This window comes from Pinus tabuliformis, chromosome 8 (assembly GCF_031772625.1).
Source record: "Pinus tabuliformis cultivar Carrire ecotype Pingquan chromosome 8, CPIR1, whole genome shotgun sequence".
In the NCBI taxonomy this organism is placed as follows: domain Eukaryota; kingdom Viridiplantae; phylum Streptophyta; class Pinopsida; order Pinales; family Pinaceae; genus Pinus; species Pinus tabuliformis.
This window is the reverse complement of record NC_142294.1, coordinates 460,599,613-460,616,390: the sequence shown is the minus strand read 5'-3', so window position 1 is coordinate 460,616,390 and position 16,778 is coordinate 460,599,613. Positions and strand designations below refer to the sequence as shown.

The window sequence follows — 16,778 nt, the reverse complement described above, 5'->3', positions numbered from 1 at the left end:
GATGACTGGTTTACTTCTCAATAATTGAAGTCATTTTTACTACCTCTGCCAACATGAGATGATAGAGACTATGCACCTATATTTAATATGTGTGTTGCATTTAATGGAGTTGATAGAGACTGAATTGGTTTTCCATGTGAATTCTAGTGGTGATTCTGGTTATACCAGAAATGAAGGAAAATAGAATGAAATGTGCTCTTCTGGACAACTGGTATCTAAACTCGGTGTACTCCATGAAAACATTTTTAACTCAAACAAAAACAAAGAATTTTTTTAGGCGGCTCTTCGTTGTCAACGCAATCCTGAACTAAAATTTGGTACAACTTGTATAGGCTTGCATGCACACCATCGTGATAGAGTTTTTATTAAAGGAGGTGCAATGTGGGGACATATGTTGATTTGAGACAGTACAAATATATGAGTCTTTTGTGTTGGACTACATGAACGGTGGAACACTTGCGTATGTTCTTCAAACCCACAAGAAAATCCCAGAACACTATTTGGCTGAGGTTACCATGCACGTGCTCAAGTGCTTGCAATACCTGCACCAGAACAAAATTGTTCACTGTGATATAAAGCCCTCCAATTTACTGATCAATAAGAGAAGTCAAGATTCCCGGTTTTGGTGTTAGAACTGTGTTGGCTCACACTTTGGCCCAATGCAATTCCTTTATGGGCACTTGTGCTTATATGAGTCCTGAAAGGTTCGATCATGATGGTTATTAATATACAATTTCTATTGTATTCTGCAATGAAGTTCCTCAAATACCCTTTAGATTATGGAGCGAAGAAGTATTTTCTCAGGAAAGCTACAGCCATGGTGAATCGGTCTTGCTACTTATATTCTGAGTTTTCACGTAATCAGAGATCCTCATATTTAACAATTTGAGAGATCTATCAAGAAACATTACCTTATGGCATAAAACTATGTTTCGTTGTTGATGGCAGTCTCAGCTGTTGTTCATCAGATTCAGAAAGAACAAGGAATCTGTAATGAATGGCATCATACCCAAGTATCTTTCCCACAAGATTTTCCCAAACTACATTTACAACATGTGGATGGATGCCAAGCTACAGCTTGTTGTTGATCCTTTCTTAATTTTGGGAAATCTCCTTGTAACTCACAACGTTGATATTGATGTCTCAAAGCATCCTTACAATACTCATACCATGGAGGAATCCATTTTTACAGTCATATGGAGAAAGTGGAGCAAAGAAGCTGTGAGGTATCAAATGGACAGTTATTGTGCCAATGGCTTGCAACCTTGGAGATCTGAAAAGCTTCACTCAAGCAGTGGTATGAGAACTCAACCTTGCTTAATTATGGTGAAGTTTTAGTGTGATAGCATCTGAGATTTGTTTTGACGTTGGTTCTCTCTTTAACTGATTTTTTTGATTTTGTGTGTTGTTGTTGGCATTACAGATGTGGCTAATACTGCACTGATATTGAGAAAGCACACCCTTCCAATGAAGCTATTTTCTTGCCTGTTATTCAATGAATTAGAAATCTTCAATCCTCATTATCAGTTGCCATTTGCATATATAAGAGACATGATGACCCCCAAAGTGAGGATTCACATGCTCGAATCAGCCATTTTTAATACAATAACAAATGAATATCAACACTCTTACAAAGTCAATCGAAGAATTTTCAAAGAGCCTCCTTTGGACCTACAAATTCCTTTGGTTTATGAATCCAGAGAGTGAAAATTGCATTTGGACAAAATGTGGGCTACATATTATGTTTGATTGTATTAATTCATTTCAAATTTGATTGGATGCTAAGATTACAGCTTGAAAAAGCTATCAATTTTTTAAACTGTGAAGGGTCATGAAATAGCAGAATATGGGAAGACCATACCTGCACATTTAATCAATCCTTGATGTTGATGGATGCCATGAGTGTTAATTTTGTGCTAGATTGGATTAGATGACTGATTTACTTCTCAATAATTGAAACCATTTTTACTTCCTCTGCCAACATGAGATGATAGAGACTGTGCACCTATATCTAATATGTGTATTGCATTTAATGGCGTTGATAGAGACTGAATTGTTTTCCCATGTGAAATCGAGTGGTGACTCTGGTTATACTGGAAATGAAGGAAAATACCGTGAAACATGCTCTTCTGGAGCGTTGGTATCCAAACTGGGTGTATGCCATGAAAACATTTTTAACTCAAACAGAAACAAAGAATTTTTCTAGGTGGCTCTTCGTTGTCAATGCAATCCTGAACTAAATTTTGTACAAGTTGTATAGGCTTGCATGTGCACCATCGTGATAGAGCTTTTACTAAAGGAGGTGCGATGTGGGGACAAATGTCCCCAAATGTTGATTGTTACATTTCTGCATCTTTTTTAGATTTTCCTATCCCTATGTCGTCATTGCTCTTCAATTTATGCACATTTATGCATCTTATTTAGATTTGCATATTCCTATGTCACCATTGCTCCTCAATTTATGCACATTTCTGCATCTTATTTAGAATTTCCTATTCCTATGTGGCCATTGCTCCTCAATTTATGCCTTAAGGAGTTTCCTTTGCAACCTCTGGGGCAAATGCTAATTATAAACCATAACAAATTATGTAATAATAATTATGAACCAAAATAATAACAATAATAAAATAGATGGTTAATTATCGGTTCTTAAAACACATGCCTAAATTATATAAATACATTGTTTTAAATTATATAAATACATTGTTTTAAATTATATAAATACATTGTTTTATAATTCTCAATTTTAAATTTGGGTTAAGTTATATAAATACATTGTTACATAATTCTCAATTTTTAATTAGCTATATGTGAAATGGAGCATCAGGATAGTCGATGAGCATTTTCTGAAATTCAAAAATGTTCGAAAAGAAAAACTAGAAAACTGTGGCATCTTACCCTGGTGAGGCCAAGGCCACAAATTCAAAATAAAGCTTGGGAAAATTCAGTGAGCACAATTAATCCACTGTAGGCCATATATAATTTTCAATTATATATTCAACCTATTTTTCCCAAATAAAATATAAAATTGAAATTGAAGTCGCAGTAAGAGGCAGAACACGTTGGTCGACAGGGTTACTCATGAACCACCATGTTTGTCATGACCTCTTTAACTTTAACAAAACTAAATAGAACGTTGTTTGAGGCTGAGCGAGTCTCTCGTCTGTTCTGTAAGTTCCCCACAGGCACCATATAATATACATCATCTACTGATTTTATTACAATCCTTATTTTGCCCTCCACGAGAGACGAGCATATTTTTGTTTTGTACATGCGGTCTCAGCCAGTGGGGTGGGTGCGGATAGTAGTTGGGGTTGGTATGCTCCTTATCTTCTGTAATTAATTCATCGTAGTCAGTTTGTGCTGGTTAACTTGGAATTGTTCGAGTAACTTGAGAGTGGCATGGTCGAGGTCTCTTACTAATTGTAAACCCGAAGGAAATGTTTTGAGAGCAGAGGATGAGATTGATAATGGTGAGGATGAAGGACTAGTTTTACTGCGCTGTAGTATTTGCATGGTGCCTCGAGATTTGCCATCTGTAGCAGCCTGGAACGAAGCGACTGGTCGTGGTTCTGGGATACTCTCACGCAAACGCTTCAAGTACAGTCGGTATTTCTGTGAACGTCAATTTATTTAATGAGTTGACAAACTAGAAGATGTTTTCTGTAAATGTTAGATTTTATGAAGCTGTATTTTGAAATTGTGAAGCTGAGTATTATGAAGTAGAAATTAGAAACTTAGGAGGCATACCTGCAAATAGCTTGCAAGGTTCTCTCGTGTAAGTCCTTCGATGTTCATGATCGCTAGAATTTTCTTCGGACCTGCATCCGTATCACAAGAAACTGAAATATCATTTTTGAATTCTGCATGCCTGTGACAGACCTATGCTACATCTGTATGACAAGAACCTGAAATATCATTTTTGGATTCCATAGGCCTGTGACAGACATATGTGCCATCAGAATTAACGAGAATGATCAATTCTCATTAATTGTTTAAATGACATTGAGAATTTTTAATAATTTACTAGCGTTTAAGCTACTGGGTGGAGTAGCTTGGTCAAAGGAGTGCGATTGGGAAAGGCAGAAATAATCACTTAATGGCAAAATAATTTACAAAAATCATAATGAACCTAAGTAAACTAAATCGAAGAAGCTTAATTCCGTCCAGCTTTACAGTTAATATATGTGTAGAGGTTAAGCTTAAATATTTGACATTTAATGTCAATATTGTTGTGTAGGTGTTAACATTTAATATTTATGTATTGATTAATTAAGAAACTAAAACATTAAAAGTAATAAATGAAAGGTTAAAAGTAATATAAAGTCATTTAAACATTTAAATGTTGATTATAAAGTTAAAGTTAATTTGTTATATTTTGATTTTGTTATTAGTGAATAAGTTTTGTTACAATATTTTTGGTTAATATCATGGCTTATCAATACCACATGCCCAAAAACTACAATGTTTTTTATAATCAAAATATTTTATAACAATACGGCACCATTCTTAATATTCACCTCCACTTTACCTATCAATACCACATGGCCAGAAAACATATTTTTTTTACAATCAAAATATTTTATAATAATATGACACCATTCTTAACATTCACCTCCACTTTACACTTTACCATGGATATTATTAACATGTAAATAAGCTTTGTTATAATACCATGGGTCCAAATATTTTATAAATATTTTATTTTGATTTAATTTTATAACATTTTTTTAATTAAAGCTAAAAAGAAAAAAGCTAAACTATTCAAATATATCTAAACTCTTTATGCTCATGACTTCTATAAAGATTCTCATAGAAATTAACCCAGTTTTAATAAAATTAAAAATGAGAATACATTTAAATACAAAAATATGAAAATTATATAATATAAATAATATTATTAAGAACCAACATAGATCCATGTTAACTAAGGATCCAAGTAAGGGGAGCAAGCAAATTGACTAATGAAAGAAAGACAGTGCATGATTGTTTTAAGTTTTTCATTATTGTATTTGCTTTTACATGATTGATCTAAAATATTGGTTTAATATTTTACAACCAATTGAGTTCTTTAATTTAGAAACTTTCATAAACATAATATCATGGAATCAAATTTAAGAATGAGAAGGGGGCCTAGAGGGAGAGAGAGAGTGACAAAGATGGAGGGAAGAGAGAGAGAGCGTGATGGGGGAGAGAGAGAATGATAGAGGCGGAGAGAGAGGAGGAATGACAAGGGAGACATGGGGAGACAGTGATGGAGTGAGGAGAGGAGGGAAGAGAGAGGAGAGAGATAGGGAGACACATAGATGGAGGGGAGAGAGAGGAGAGAAGGAGGGAGATAGTGACAGAGGGAAGAGAGAGAGAGACAGTTATGGGGGGTAGAGATAGAGGGAGGTGGGAGAGAATGACATAGAGAGGAAGGAAGAGAGAGAGAGGGAGGGAAGAAGAAAGACATACACGAAGAAAGGCGGAGAGAGAGAGGGAATGAAAAGGGAGAGATGGAGAGAGTGAGGGAGAGAGGAGTGCGTGAAGGAAGAGAGAGGGGGTGACAGGGAGAGATGGAGAGAGAGTGAGGGACAAAGGAGAGCGGGAGGGAAGACAGAGGAGAGAGAGGGAGAGAAGGGCAACAGAGAGAGAGAGATATGGGGAGAGAGTGTTCATGTTCAGGGGTGAGATAGAGAGAGGGAATAATAATTAGAGAGAGATATCGGAAGAGAGTGTGCATGTTCCGGGTGAGATAGAGAGAGGGAATAAGAAAGAGACATATACAAATATAGATATTATATAGTATTATATAACTAGCCTAGATCCATCTTAACCTTAGATCTATCAACTACCAAGAGGGATCAAATCTCTGAGGTGCAAACCTTTCCTCAAGTTTTGCACTCAAAAAAGAGATTTGCACCTCAAGAGATTTGATCCCTCTCAGTGTTTGATAGATCCACAATTAAGATGGATTTAAGCTGATTTTGTAGCAATTTTCCATCGTTGGTTACCTTGTTCCTTTTCTCTTAGAATCCCAAGACCTAATAAATGAAAGTGTTGAAATTTTATTGTGGATTTTAATATCCTTAAAATATGCATTTTAATAATGGACTTTCATCCTCTACATTTGCTTTAGGTTGACATAGCTCAACTTCATTTGGTTGTTTCTTTTGACTTACTTGATTTCTTAAATATTCAAAAATAAGTACTAAAAATAATTTTTGAAAATTTAACTTAACATTTAACTTAGCACTTGTAAATTTGACTTTTCTCTTTAATTTTTGTTTTTCAATTTTTTTTAATATTTTAGAAGCTACAATCAAAATAAAATGAAATGGCAGATGTCATTTGAATTAGTTATTGAGAGATACCATTTGGCATAGCTTATGTTCATCAAATTTCCAAAATCTGCAATCAAAATAAAATAAAATGATAGATAAATACCAAAAACAAAATAACTAGCACAACCACATTAATAAATGTGGTTCATATAAGCAGATGTTAATATTTTTCACCTTTTATAAACCAATGGGTATATGGAAAGGATGGATTTATTCATCATCGTTGAAAAAGATTGATGAGTTTGATCATGGTAGATGAGGTTAACCAAAGTTAAATATGGTTGAATGACTTAGAACATAATCAACAATTAATACAACAATATACCCATATTACTTGAAATTTAACAATGTTAACCAATACCAATACCATTTGACTTAGCTCTAATTTATCAAAATTTCAAACAAAAAAAATAAAAATAAAATATCTACCATTAAAATAACATAAAATTACAAATAAAGGCCAAAAGCAAAATAATAAAGCACAGAAAATCAAAATAACCCAAACAAGCATTGCCACAATCTAAAAGCTCAAAGCCTAATCTAGTAATTTTCCCTATCCCATTGCAATCTTCCTTCCCCTGTTAGGAATCAGAGAACCCAGTAAAGCAAAGACAGCGAGCACGAAATTTTCACATGTCATGTTGCAATCTTCCTTCCCCTGTTAGGAATACGAGAACCAATTAAGGCCAGTTGCAATCTTCCTTCCCCTGCTAGGAATCCAAGAACCCAATGAGGGAAAGACATCTAAGTCAATTTAAAATAAGGAACAGGGAAAGCTAATTCCCGGGAAATTATTTTACATATATATGGATGGATGGTTTACATGTATAATTCTGACTGCTCTTAACATTCTGGCTGAACTTCATTCTTTGGGCCTTGAAATTAGAGTTTGCTGCAGACCCTTTGGTACGAGATTTGCAGCACACACTATGCTACAAGATTTGCTACACCCGAAACAGAGCTTATTTGATAATCCATTTAACAAAAAACACAATCCATCTGAACAATCTAATAATCCGAATTATCTAGTTAATGTCATTTTATCTCTGTTTAGTCCTATTATGCCTCATTATATCTTGGTATATTCTCAACAATTCCTACACTCTGTGTCACCGGACAACTAATTTAATAAGAACTAACTGCAGTTGCTGAACTCGGAACGTACCCTAATTTATTTTTGATGTGTCATAAATAAAAAAGATAGACATGCGGGGCTTACTGGCTACTCCGGTTTGATTGACTGCTTTCACAAACTTCCGACAGAGTTGATCAATCCAATGCACGCGGCCTGTCTTGAGGCTCTTAATGTCTTGCACCATCTGACCGCCGCAGAGTTTTCGCTTCTTGGACGTTGTTGTTGGAAGAAACTAGAATTAATTCCAACTACCTGGAACCTACATTCAACAGAGATTTTAAATGCGGTTTCTAGAAACTGTTGACAAAGGGGCAAACTTCTTCAGGAAGCCACCGCACGAATTGATATCCAGAACCTTCTACATCCTGTATAAATAATTGTTTGATCGATGAATGGAAGCAAGTTGTTCAGTTCTAAGTTGTGTGTTCTGTTTGATGAGTCTCTGCTCTCTCTGTTATGGTATTAGAGCGAGGTTGAGGGCTGAGTGTGAGAGCCTGATGTGTGCGCAAGTCGAGCGATCAGAGTGAGTGAAATATCGCTGTGTGAAGTTCGAGAGACCTTGTGTTGCAGAGAAATATTGATTGTGTGAGAGCATTGTGAGTGTTTCTGCATTTCATTGACAATGTTTGTGTTTGTGAGCGCTTGAGCACTGCTGCTATTCATACAGGTGACAGATGTGGATCGAAGGTTGCGGGATCGTAGTTTGTGCGGTGAGTGTGGAGAACTTTGCTGAAGTGAAGACTGGATCTGGAGACACGTGTTCTGCCAGAATTAGAGGGATTCAAAGGGTATTCTGTAGCAGCACCGAACTTCTGATATTCTTCCATTCAAATTCAATTGAATGTGGAACAGTCTAATTTTTTACTACTATTTGAAGCTTCTTACATAGTTAAACTAGGAGTTTGTCCGATTAGGCAGTTAAGAGGCTTTTATACAAGTGGCGACAGCAAGTTTATATCTTGTCTTATGAACTCTGACTGTCTGCGGCAATAATTAAAGTGGAGCATCAATTTGTTAATGGATGTATCCCCTGATGACAGTGGTTTGGTATTACAGTGTTATCAGTTCTCTATTCGTTAATATTCCATGATGCTATTTTAGCATTCGTACTATTATTGTTGGATTTCAAACCAATAGAAGTTTTGATTTGTCCCTTAAAAAAAAAATCATTTTGGTGATTGGAGGAGATTTTTTTTTTACATCATGGCAAATCTGTTGCTTGATAATTATATGAATGAATCCACCAAACTTGATGGAGAAAATTATGTGAATTGGAAATTCAAGTAAATGACTATTTTAGAAGGAAATAATTTGTGGTCCACTGTGAGTGGGGATGAGCCCAAACCCACTGTTGCAGGTTCAATTCCAGATTGGGAGAAAAGGGAGACAAAAGCAAAGGTGTTGTTGCGTATGTCTATAAAGGACAACATTATTCCTCACATCAGAGATTGCAAGACATCAAAATAAACATGGGATACGCTGAAAGGTTTGTATGAAACAACAAATACAAACGAATCTTGTTTTTGAAGACTAAGCTTTTATCTCTAAAAATGGAAGCAAATGAAAGTGTAAGCAATTTCATATCTCGTGTCAAAGATTTAAGTGATAAGTTAAGAGATATTGGTGAAAAGGTGTCTAGTACTAACTTAGTCACCATCACATTAAATGGTTTAGTGCAAGATTATCAAATTTTTGTTTCAAGTCTTGCAGCTAGAGAGAAACCCCCTACATTTGATGAATTGACAGGAATTCTTCTACAAGAGGAAGAGAGGATGAAGTGCTTTAATTTGGGCTCTAACAGTTCAGATTTGGCATTGGTGGCCAAGGGAAAATATCCATACAAAGGCAAGCAATGGGACAAGAACAAAGGAGGCAAGTTTCAAGCAAAAAAAAAGGGTATGACACAGTCTAAATTTCCAATCCATAAGAGAAATGATGAGTGTTATTATTGTAGAAAACCTGGGCATTATTCTAAAGATTGTTATAAAAGGAAATATAATGAGTCTAGGCAAAGAAACAAAAGGCATATTGGAAATTTTGTGGACAAAGTTACCTCAATCAGTAATGGATTTAAAAATCTTAAATTGTTTTTTTCTAATGTTGCATTGTATGTGGAAAATGATGATAAGAATGCTTAGTTCATTGATTTTGGTGCATCACTCCATATGTCTTGTAATAAGGAGTGGTTTGATGAATATCATGAAAATATTGATGGAACATATGTTTTCCTAGGAGATAACAGATCACTTAAAGTTCAAGGTTATGGAGTAATAGGTGTGAATTTGCCTAATGGACAAGAGAAACAGATCCATAATGTGATGTATGTTTCTGATATCAAAAAGAATTTAATTTCTATTTCTACTATTACTGACCAATATTTGAAGGTGGAATTTGTTAAATCACAGTGTGTAGTGAAAGACATTCAAGATAAGTACAAAGTTATTGCCATAGGAACCAGAGTTGGAGGCTTGTATAAGTTGGATGTGACCAGGAAAAGTCATCAAGCGTTGGCATCAACAACAATATCAACAGTAGATTTATGGCATCAAAGATATGGACATCTAAATCACAAAGATTTAATGCTACTTCAAAAGAACACAATGGTTGAAGGTCTTCCTGTCTTGAAGAATGATCATGTTGAATGTGAAGCATGTGTACTTGGCAAGCAACATAGGGAGGAATTTACTATACATAAAGAAAAAGGCAAAGGGAAATACTTGAATTAATTCATACTTATGTATGTGGACCTATGAAAACTAGATCTATTGGTGGAGCATGGTATTTTCTTATTTTTGTGGATGATAGATCTAGGTATACATGGGTATATTTCATAGGAAAGAAGAGTGATGTTTTTTAGTATTTTAAAGAATTTAAGAATATGATAGAAAAACAAACTGGTAATTACATCAAAATTTTGAGATCTGATCAAGGGGGAGAATTCAAATCAAGAGAATTTAAGCAATATTGTAAAAGCAATGGGATTCTGCAACAATTTACAGTGCCACATACACCTCAACAAAATGGAGTTGCTGAGAGGAAAAAAAGAACACTAGTTGAATGTGCACATAGTATGCTTCAAGGTAAAAATATCTCTAATGTTTTTTGGGCTGAAGCCATTAATATTGTTGTTTATTTGAAAAATAGGAGTCCAACCAAAAGTTTAGAGCTTAAAACACCTTTTGAAGCATTTTATGGGTACAAACCAAAAGTGAGTCATTTAAAAGTTTTTGGTTGCAAAGCATTTGCTCATATTCCAAAAGATGAAAGAAGAAAACTTGATGCAAAGTCAATTAAGTGCATATTTATTGGTTATTGTGATAATCAGAAAGCATACAAGTTGTTTGATCCCAGTACTCATAGATTGCTTGCAAGTAGGGATGTGGTGTTTCATGAGGATGCAAATGAAGGTGATAAAATAAATCAAACTAGTGTATGGCATGATATTGATGATTATGTCAAACTAGATACAAGTGTTGAACAAGAACAGGAACAGGTCCAAGTTCAAGAACAAGTAGCATCAAGCAGTCATGACACTCCAAAGAGAGGAGAGGAGACTCTGCAAAGCCAAAAGAAACTTGGAAATAGCAAAACTCCAAGAAGGTCATCACGTCAAAGTCAGGTACCTGTAAAGTATAAAGATTATGCATTAATGTCTCATCTTATGAATGTTGTAGAACCTTCAAGCTATGATGAAGCTAAAGAATATGAAGAATGGAGAAATGCAATGAATGAAGAATATAACTCTATAATGAAGAATGACACATGGGAATTAACAGAATTGTCTAAAAATAAAGTTCCCATAGGATGCAAATGGCTTTATAAATCTAAATTTAATGCTGATGGAAGTATTGATAAACATAAAGCTAGATTGGTTGCAAAAGGATATTCACAAAAGGAGGGAATTGATTATGAAGATACTTTTGCACCTTAGCTAAGTTGAACACAATTAGAATCATGATTGCAATAGCTACACAATATAATTGGAAAATGCATCAGTTAGATGTGAAATCTGCATTTTTGAATGGTGAGTTAAAAGAAGAAGTTTATTTAGTACAGCCTGAAGGGTTTGTAAAATAGGGAAATGAGCATCTGGTTTGCAGGTTAAAGAAAGTCTTATATGGTTTGAAACAAGCACCAAGATCATGGTATGTGAAAATTGATTCTTTCTTTTATGAGAAAGGTTTATGAGAAGCAAGAATGATCCTAACTTATACATCAAGGAAGATGAAGACAAGAATGTTGCTTTAATATCTGTATATGTTGATGATCTTATCATAACAGGAAATGCATGCAAGTTGATTGAAGAAATTAAAAATCAGTTGTCACATGTATTTGAGATGAAGGATCTCGGTGAATTGCATTATTGTTGAGGTTTTGAAGTTTGGAGGGAACCTGGTAAGACACTGATCACACAAAGCAAATACACAAGGGAAATCCTTAAAAGGTTCAATATGATTGAATGTAAAACAACATCTACTCCTTTAGAATAGAATGTCAAATTGTGCAGTGATGATGGAACCAAAGAGGTGAATGGAACTATGTACCGTCAACTGGTGGGAAGTCTGAACTATCTCACCACTACCAAGCCAGATATAGCATATTTTATCAGCATAATTAGTCAGTTCATGGCTAAGCCTTGTGAAAGCTATTGGAAAGCAGCAAAGAAATTCCTTCGATATTTGAAAGGAACACTTAATTTTGGTATTATGTATACTGATGAATTTGATGTTGAATTGGCAGGTTATTCTGATTCTGACTGGGCTGGAAATCTAGATGATAGGAAATCTACTAGTGGATACGTGTTCAATATTGGTTGAGGACCGATATCATGGAGCAGTAAAAAACAACCAACTGTTTCATTGTCATCCACTGAAGCTGAGTATAAAGCATTATGCAGTGCTACCTGTGAAGCAATATGGCTTAGGAGGATACTTGAAGATGTTGGAGAAACACAACAAGAACCTACAGTAATCAGATGTGACAATCAAAGCACCATCAAATTGGAAAACAATCCTATATATCATGTAAGAACAAAACAAATTGAGACATAACATCATTTTGTAAGAGAAAAATTGCAATCAAAAGAAATTGACTTATCATATTGTAATAGAAATGAAAATGTGGCTGACATATTCACCAAGCCTCTTGGAAAGGCTAAATTTGAAATGTGTAGAAGTAAGTTATGCATTGTAGAAAATTCAAATTATGTTGTAAGCCTAACTGAGACTTAGACCAGCAGGCATATCAGATGTTTGTTATATAGTTGGAATTAAAAGGGAGTGTTGGAAGAAACTAGAATTAATTCCAACTACCTGGAACCTACATTCAACAGAGATTTTAAATGTGGTTTCTAGAAACTGTTGACAAAAGGGCAAACTTCTTCAGGAAGCCACCGCCCGAATTGATATCCAGAACCTTCTTCATCCTGTATAAATAACTATTTGATCGATGAATGGAAGCAATTTGTTCAATTCTAAGTTGTGTGTTTTGTTTGATGAATCTTTGCCTTCTTTGTTAGCTGTCGACTCACCCCACACTCTGTCTTGGTCTGACAAATCTCCGAGGCTTTTCTAGAGCTGATGACGATGATTTTTCTGTGCATGGCTGCGAACGACGTGCTGCCATATGGGTTGAAGTTGTTCCATTCTGATGGGCTTTAGCAGGTGATTGCAGGCGCCGCCTCTTATGCTTCTCATTACAACATTTGTTTCACTATCTAAAGACATCACTGCACACCCAATCCAAAAACCTAGGGTAATGAACTGCGGCGCTAATAGTGCTTGGGGAACTAAGAATGGCTAAAAGGTATTTATTCTTACTTACTTATCGCGAGCACCCCAAATCCAATATCGACGGCCTCTAGTAATTTGAAGCCATCTGCGCTAGGCAGGTAGACGTCGCTCATCGCAATATCTAATCTGTCTTTGTGCTCCATTGCCAAAGAAATTGCTTGGGAAACTCTTGTGCATGCTGTCACTGATACCGACCACAACACAAGAAGCAAACATGTGTCAATACGTCTTTCCATGCATTATCCGCTCATCATAATTCCTCTTTCTCTATTTTTAATACGTCTTCAATGCATAATCCACTCCTCTAACTAGGCAGAGGAATTGTCTGGATGGTCAAAAGTGATTGGAATCTGTGTAAAAAAATTTCAAAATTTATTGTAGACACAGTGTTTGAATCGTGTTTTTGATGGTGGAAATGGATTCGGCACTATCAAAAACGTCTAAGACACCTAAAAATTTGAAATTTAACAACTATAACTTGGATTTACAAAAATCTTTCCCAAATTTTCTCTAAATATGACCGGAATTTCCATAACTTTTCCGAACAATTCCTCAGGCTACTTAGACTACAGCATTTTTTTCTCTTTTTCCTTGTCTAACTATTGTAATTCTTCTCTCTCCCTATTTATTTAGAAGTATTGGATTTTTAAAAATCTTCATTTTCAGTTTTTTTTAAGTTTTAAATTTTTTTAAATTCATTTAAATGCGCTCTTAATAAAAATTTGTAAAGCCACTTCGATTACAAAGACTATTTTTTAAAAATTATAAATTTAATGACTAGATTTCTAATAAATTCATTACAAAATAGGACCAAAATAAGCGTTATACTCGGATGAGAATAGGCTATAGATTTATTTGTGACTATAGATTTATTTGTCTCCACTGTTACCATTTGTGAGTTTCAACTTTGGTGGCTTTCATTGAAAATTTAAAAATTATTACAAAATATGCCGAAAGTAAGCTTTATAATAGGAAGAGAATAGACTACAGATTTATTTGTGACTATAGATTTATTTGCGTACATTGTTAGCGTCTACGAGTTTTCATTTTCTTAAAAATTCAGCAAAAATTTGTAAAGCCACTTCGATTAATGATTACATTTCTAACAAAATTCATTACAAAATATGCCCATAGTAAGCTTTACAAGAGAATAGACTATAGATTTATTTGTGTACATTGTTATAGATGTATTTGTGTCCATTATTACCGTTTGTGAGTTTCGATTTTGGTGGCTTTCATTGAAAATTTAAATTTCATTACAAAATATGCCAAAGGAAGCTTTATACTCGGAAGAGAATAGACTACAGCTTTAGTTGTGTACATTGTTGCGTTTGTGACTTTCAATTTTGGTGGCTTTTATTCAAGAGTTTAAATGAGGTTGGGGAATTATAATTTCATTACAAAATATGGCCAAAGGAAGCTTTATACTCGGAGGAGAATATACTATAGCTTTATTAGTGTACATTGTTAGCGGTTGTGACTTTCAATTTTGGTGGCTTTTACTTATCGTTGGAAGATTGTATTTTTGGAAAAGTAAAAGAGATAAAACACAAATTTAACATATAAAATATATGAGTTGTGGTTCTTTTATTGATTATAAAGGTTTTTTCATTGATTACACAAGTTTTGATGATTACAATAAAACCGGTGAAAAATAGTTAGCTTTTTTGAAATAATTTGACATACAACCACACTAAATTAGACTAAAATAATTTAACTTATTTTGACATGTGTCAAAATGATGGTAGAATTAGCCACGATAAGGTTGGTCGGGGACTAAATTCAACTATGACTTAATTTGGCTGGCTTAACTTAACTCAAGTCACAAACTCTTCGTACTTGATAATTAACTTATTTTGACATGAGTCGAAATGGTTGTAGAATTAGCCACGATAAGGTTGGTCCAGGATGCCAAATTACTTTAGATCTGTCATCATAGATCCTAAATCCTTGGCGACAGCACAAATCATAGATCATGACAGATCATGACGAAAGTGATGTGCAGTCCAGGGTTCATTATTCGCCTTGACAAAGAAGGTTGAAGATGCAAAATCAATGCAGACACAGGGAGAATACACTCACTGTTGTAATCGCATTGCAGGAGCATTCTCTCCAAGACAGCGAGGCAAACAGTGTCCCCGTCCACCACCAGAGCACGAAGTCTTTTTGGAAACAATTTATCCCGTCTTCTTTGATTTTGTGCCATCGGAGCAGTTCAGGGACCAACATCTCCTACAACAGAACACCCTATTCAACATGATGCTCTCTGCCACTGAGGAATAGCTTATCTTTAATTTCCCAACAACAAAGCTTACTAGTGCTATATGTAATGATCCGTCTATGAGTATTAACATACATACGATACCTATAATATATAGTTACATATGCATATGCATAGACTTGCATGTATCGCATTATATGTAAACTAGTTACTAGGGGAGGAGATATAAATTAAGATAATAAAATAATACCTTACCACAGTATCATATATATGATAAGTCCTTAAAACCAGCAAAAGATATTAATTTTAGAATACAAATTAAAATTTACAATTTAAAATTAATAAAATAATAATATATATTAATTAAAAATTAAAAATTTAATTAATTCAAAAAATAATAAATAAATCTTATTTCAAACTACGTAACCAAATAAAAAAATCAACGAAATCAAATGAAATTTGATTTCAAGAAAGTTACAGGTAACCAAAATATTGACAGGGAGATGAAAAGAAGGCAGTGGATGAAGAAATAAAAGAAGGAAAAAATCATTTTGGGGGCAGCAGAGTTGAGAGCAATTCCTAGGTACTGTAAGTCTTGATTATACTGACGTTTTTGGTATAGGAAATTAGATTGCTTCAATTGGAAAGTTTTATGAGACCGAGTATTTAGGTTATACGCAGTTCCGCAAAAAGGTTTTGATCGTTTAGTAACACAGTCAGACAAAAATTGCAACAATTATCAACAAAACAGATAACAGAGCAAACAACCTTGACCGTTTAGTAACACAGTCGGACAAAAATTGCAACAATTATCAACAAAACAGATAACAGAGCAAACAACAAAGCAGACAGATTGTTAGCAAAACCTAAAAATTAGTATTCATTAAATTAATTTTTCAAACTCAATATTCCAATTTTCATGTTCCGTAAAAAAAATAATAATAATAAATTGACCATTTGGGATCTTACACTATAGAGTTACATTAAATAGCAAAACCAAACCATCTGAGATTTTGGGTCAAACCATTCCTACTGCTATGTAGACAAACGTCACACACAACCGTCTGCACATATTAGGTAAACCAACTTTGCCTCCACCTCCCGCCAGTTTCGATTCCGTCCTAATTGCTCGCCATGTGGCCACCATAAATTCTACTTTTATTTATGAGCTACAATGTTTAGACATTCTTTTATTTATGAGCTACAATGTTTACATCCTTTTATTTATGAGGTACGTGTCCGCATGCCAACATCGGAGCCCGCCCGGGATTGAGACTCTCCGAGTGTGGGGTTTATGCGACCTT

The 16,778-nt window shown here is 34.6% G+C and overlaps 1 protein-coding gene across 1 annotated transcript in view; it reads right to left on the bottom strand.

Annotated features, from left to right (window-relative positions):
- Nucleotides 1–3,339: 3,339 nt before the first annotated feature.
- LOC149236036 (two-component response regulator ORR21-like) overlaps nucleotides 3,340–16,778 on the bottom strand; it is a 41,779-nt gene continuing 28,340 nt past the window's right edge. The window contains exon 5 of the mRNA XM_089368753.1: nucleotides 3,340–3,615. Coding sequence (XP_089224879.1) covers nucleotides 3,340–3,615 — 276 coding nt within the window. The remainder of the gene's footprint in view (nucleotides 3,616–16,778) is intronic.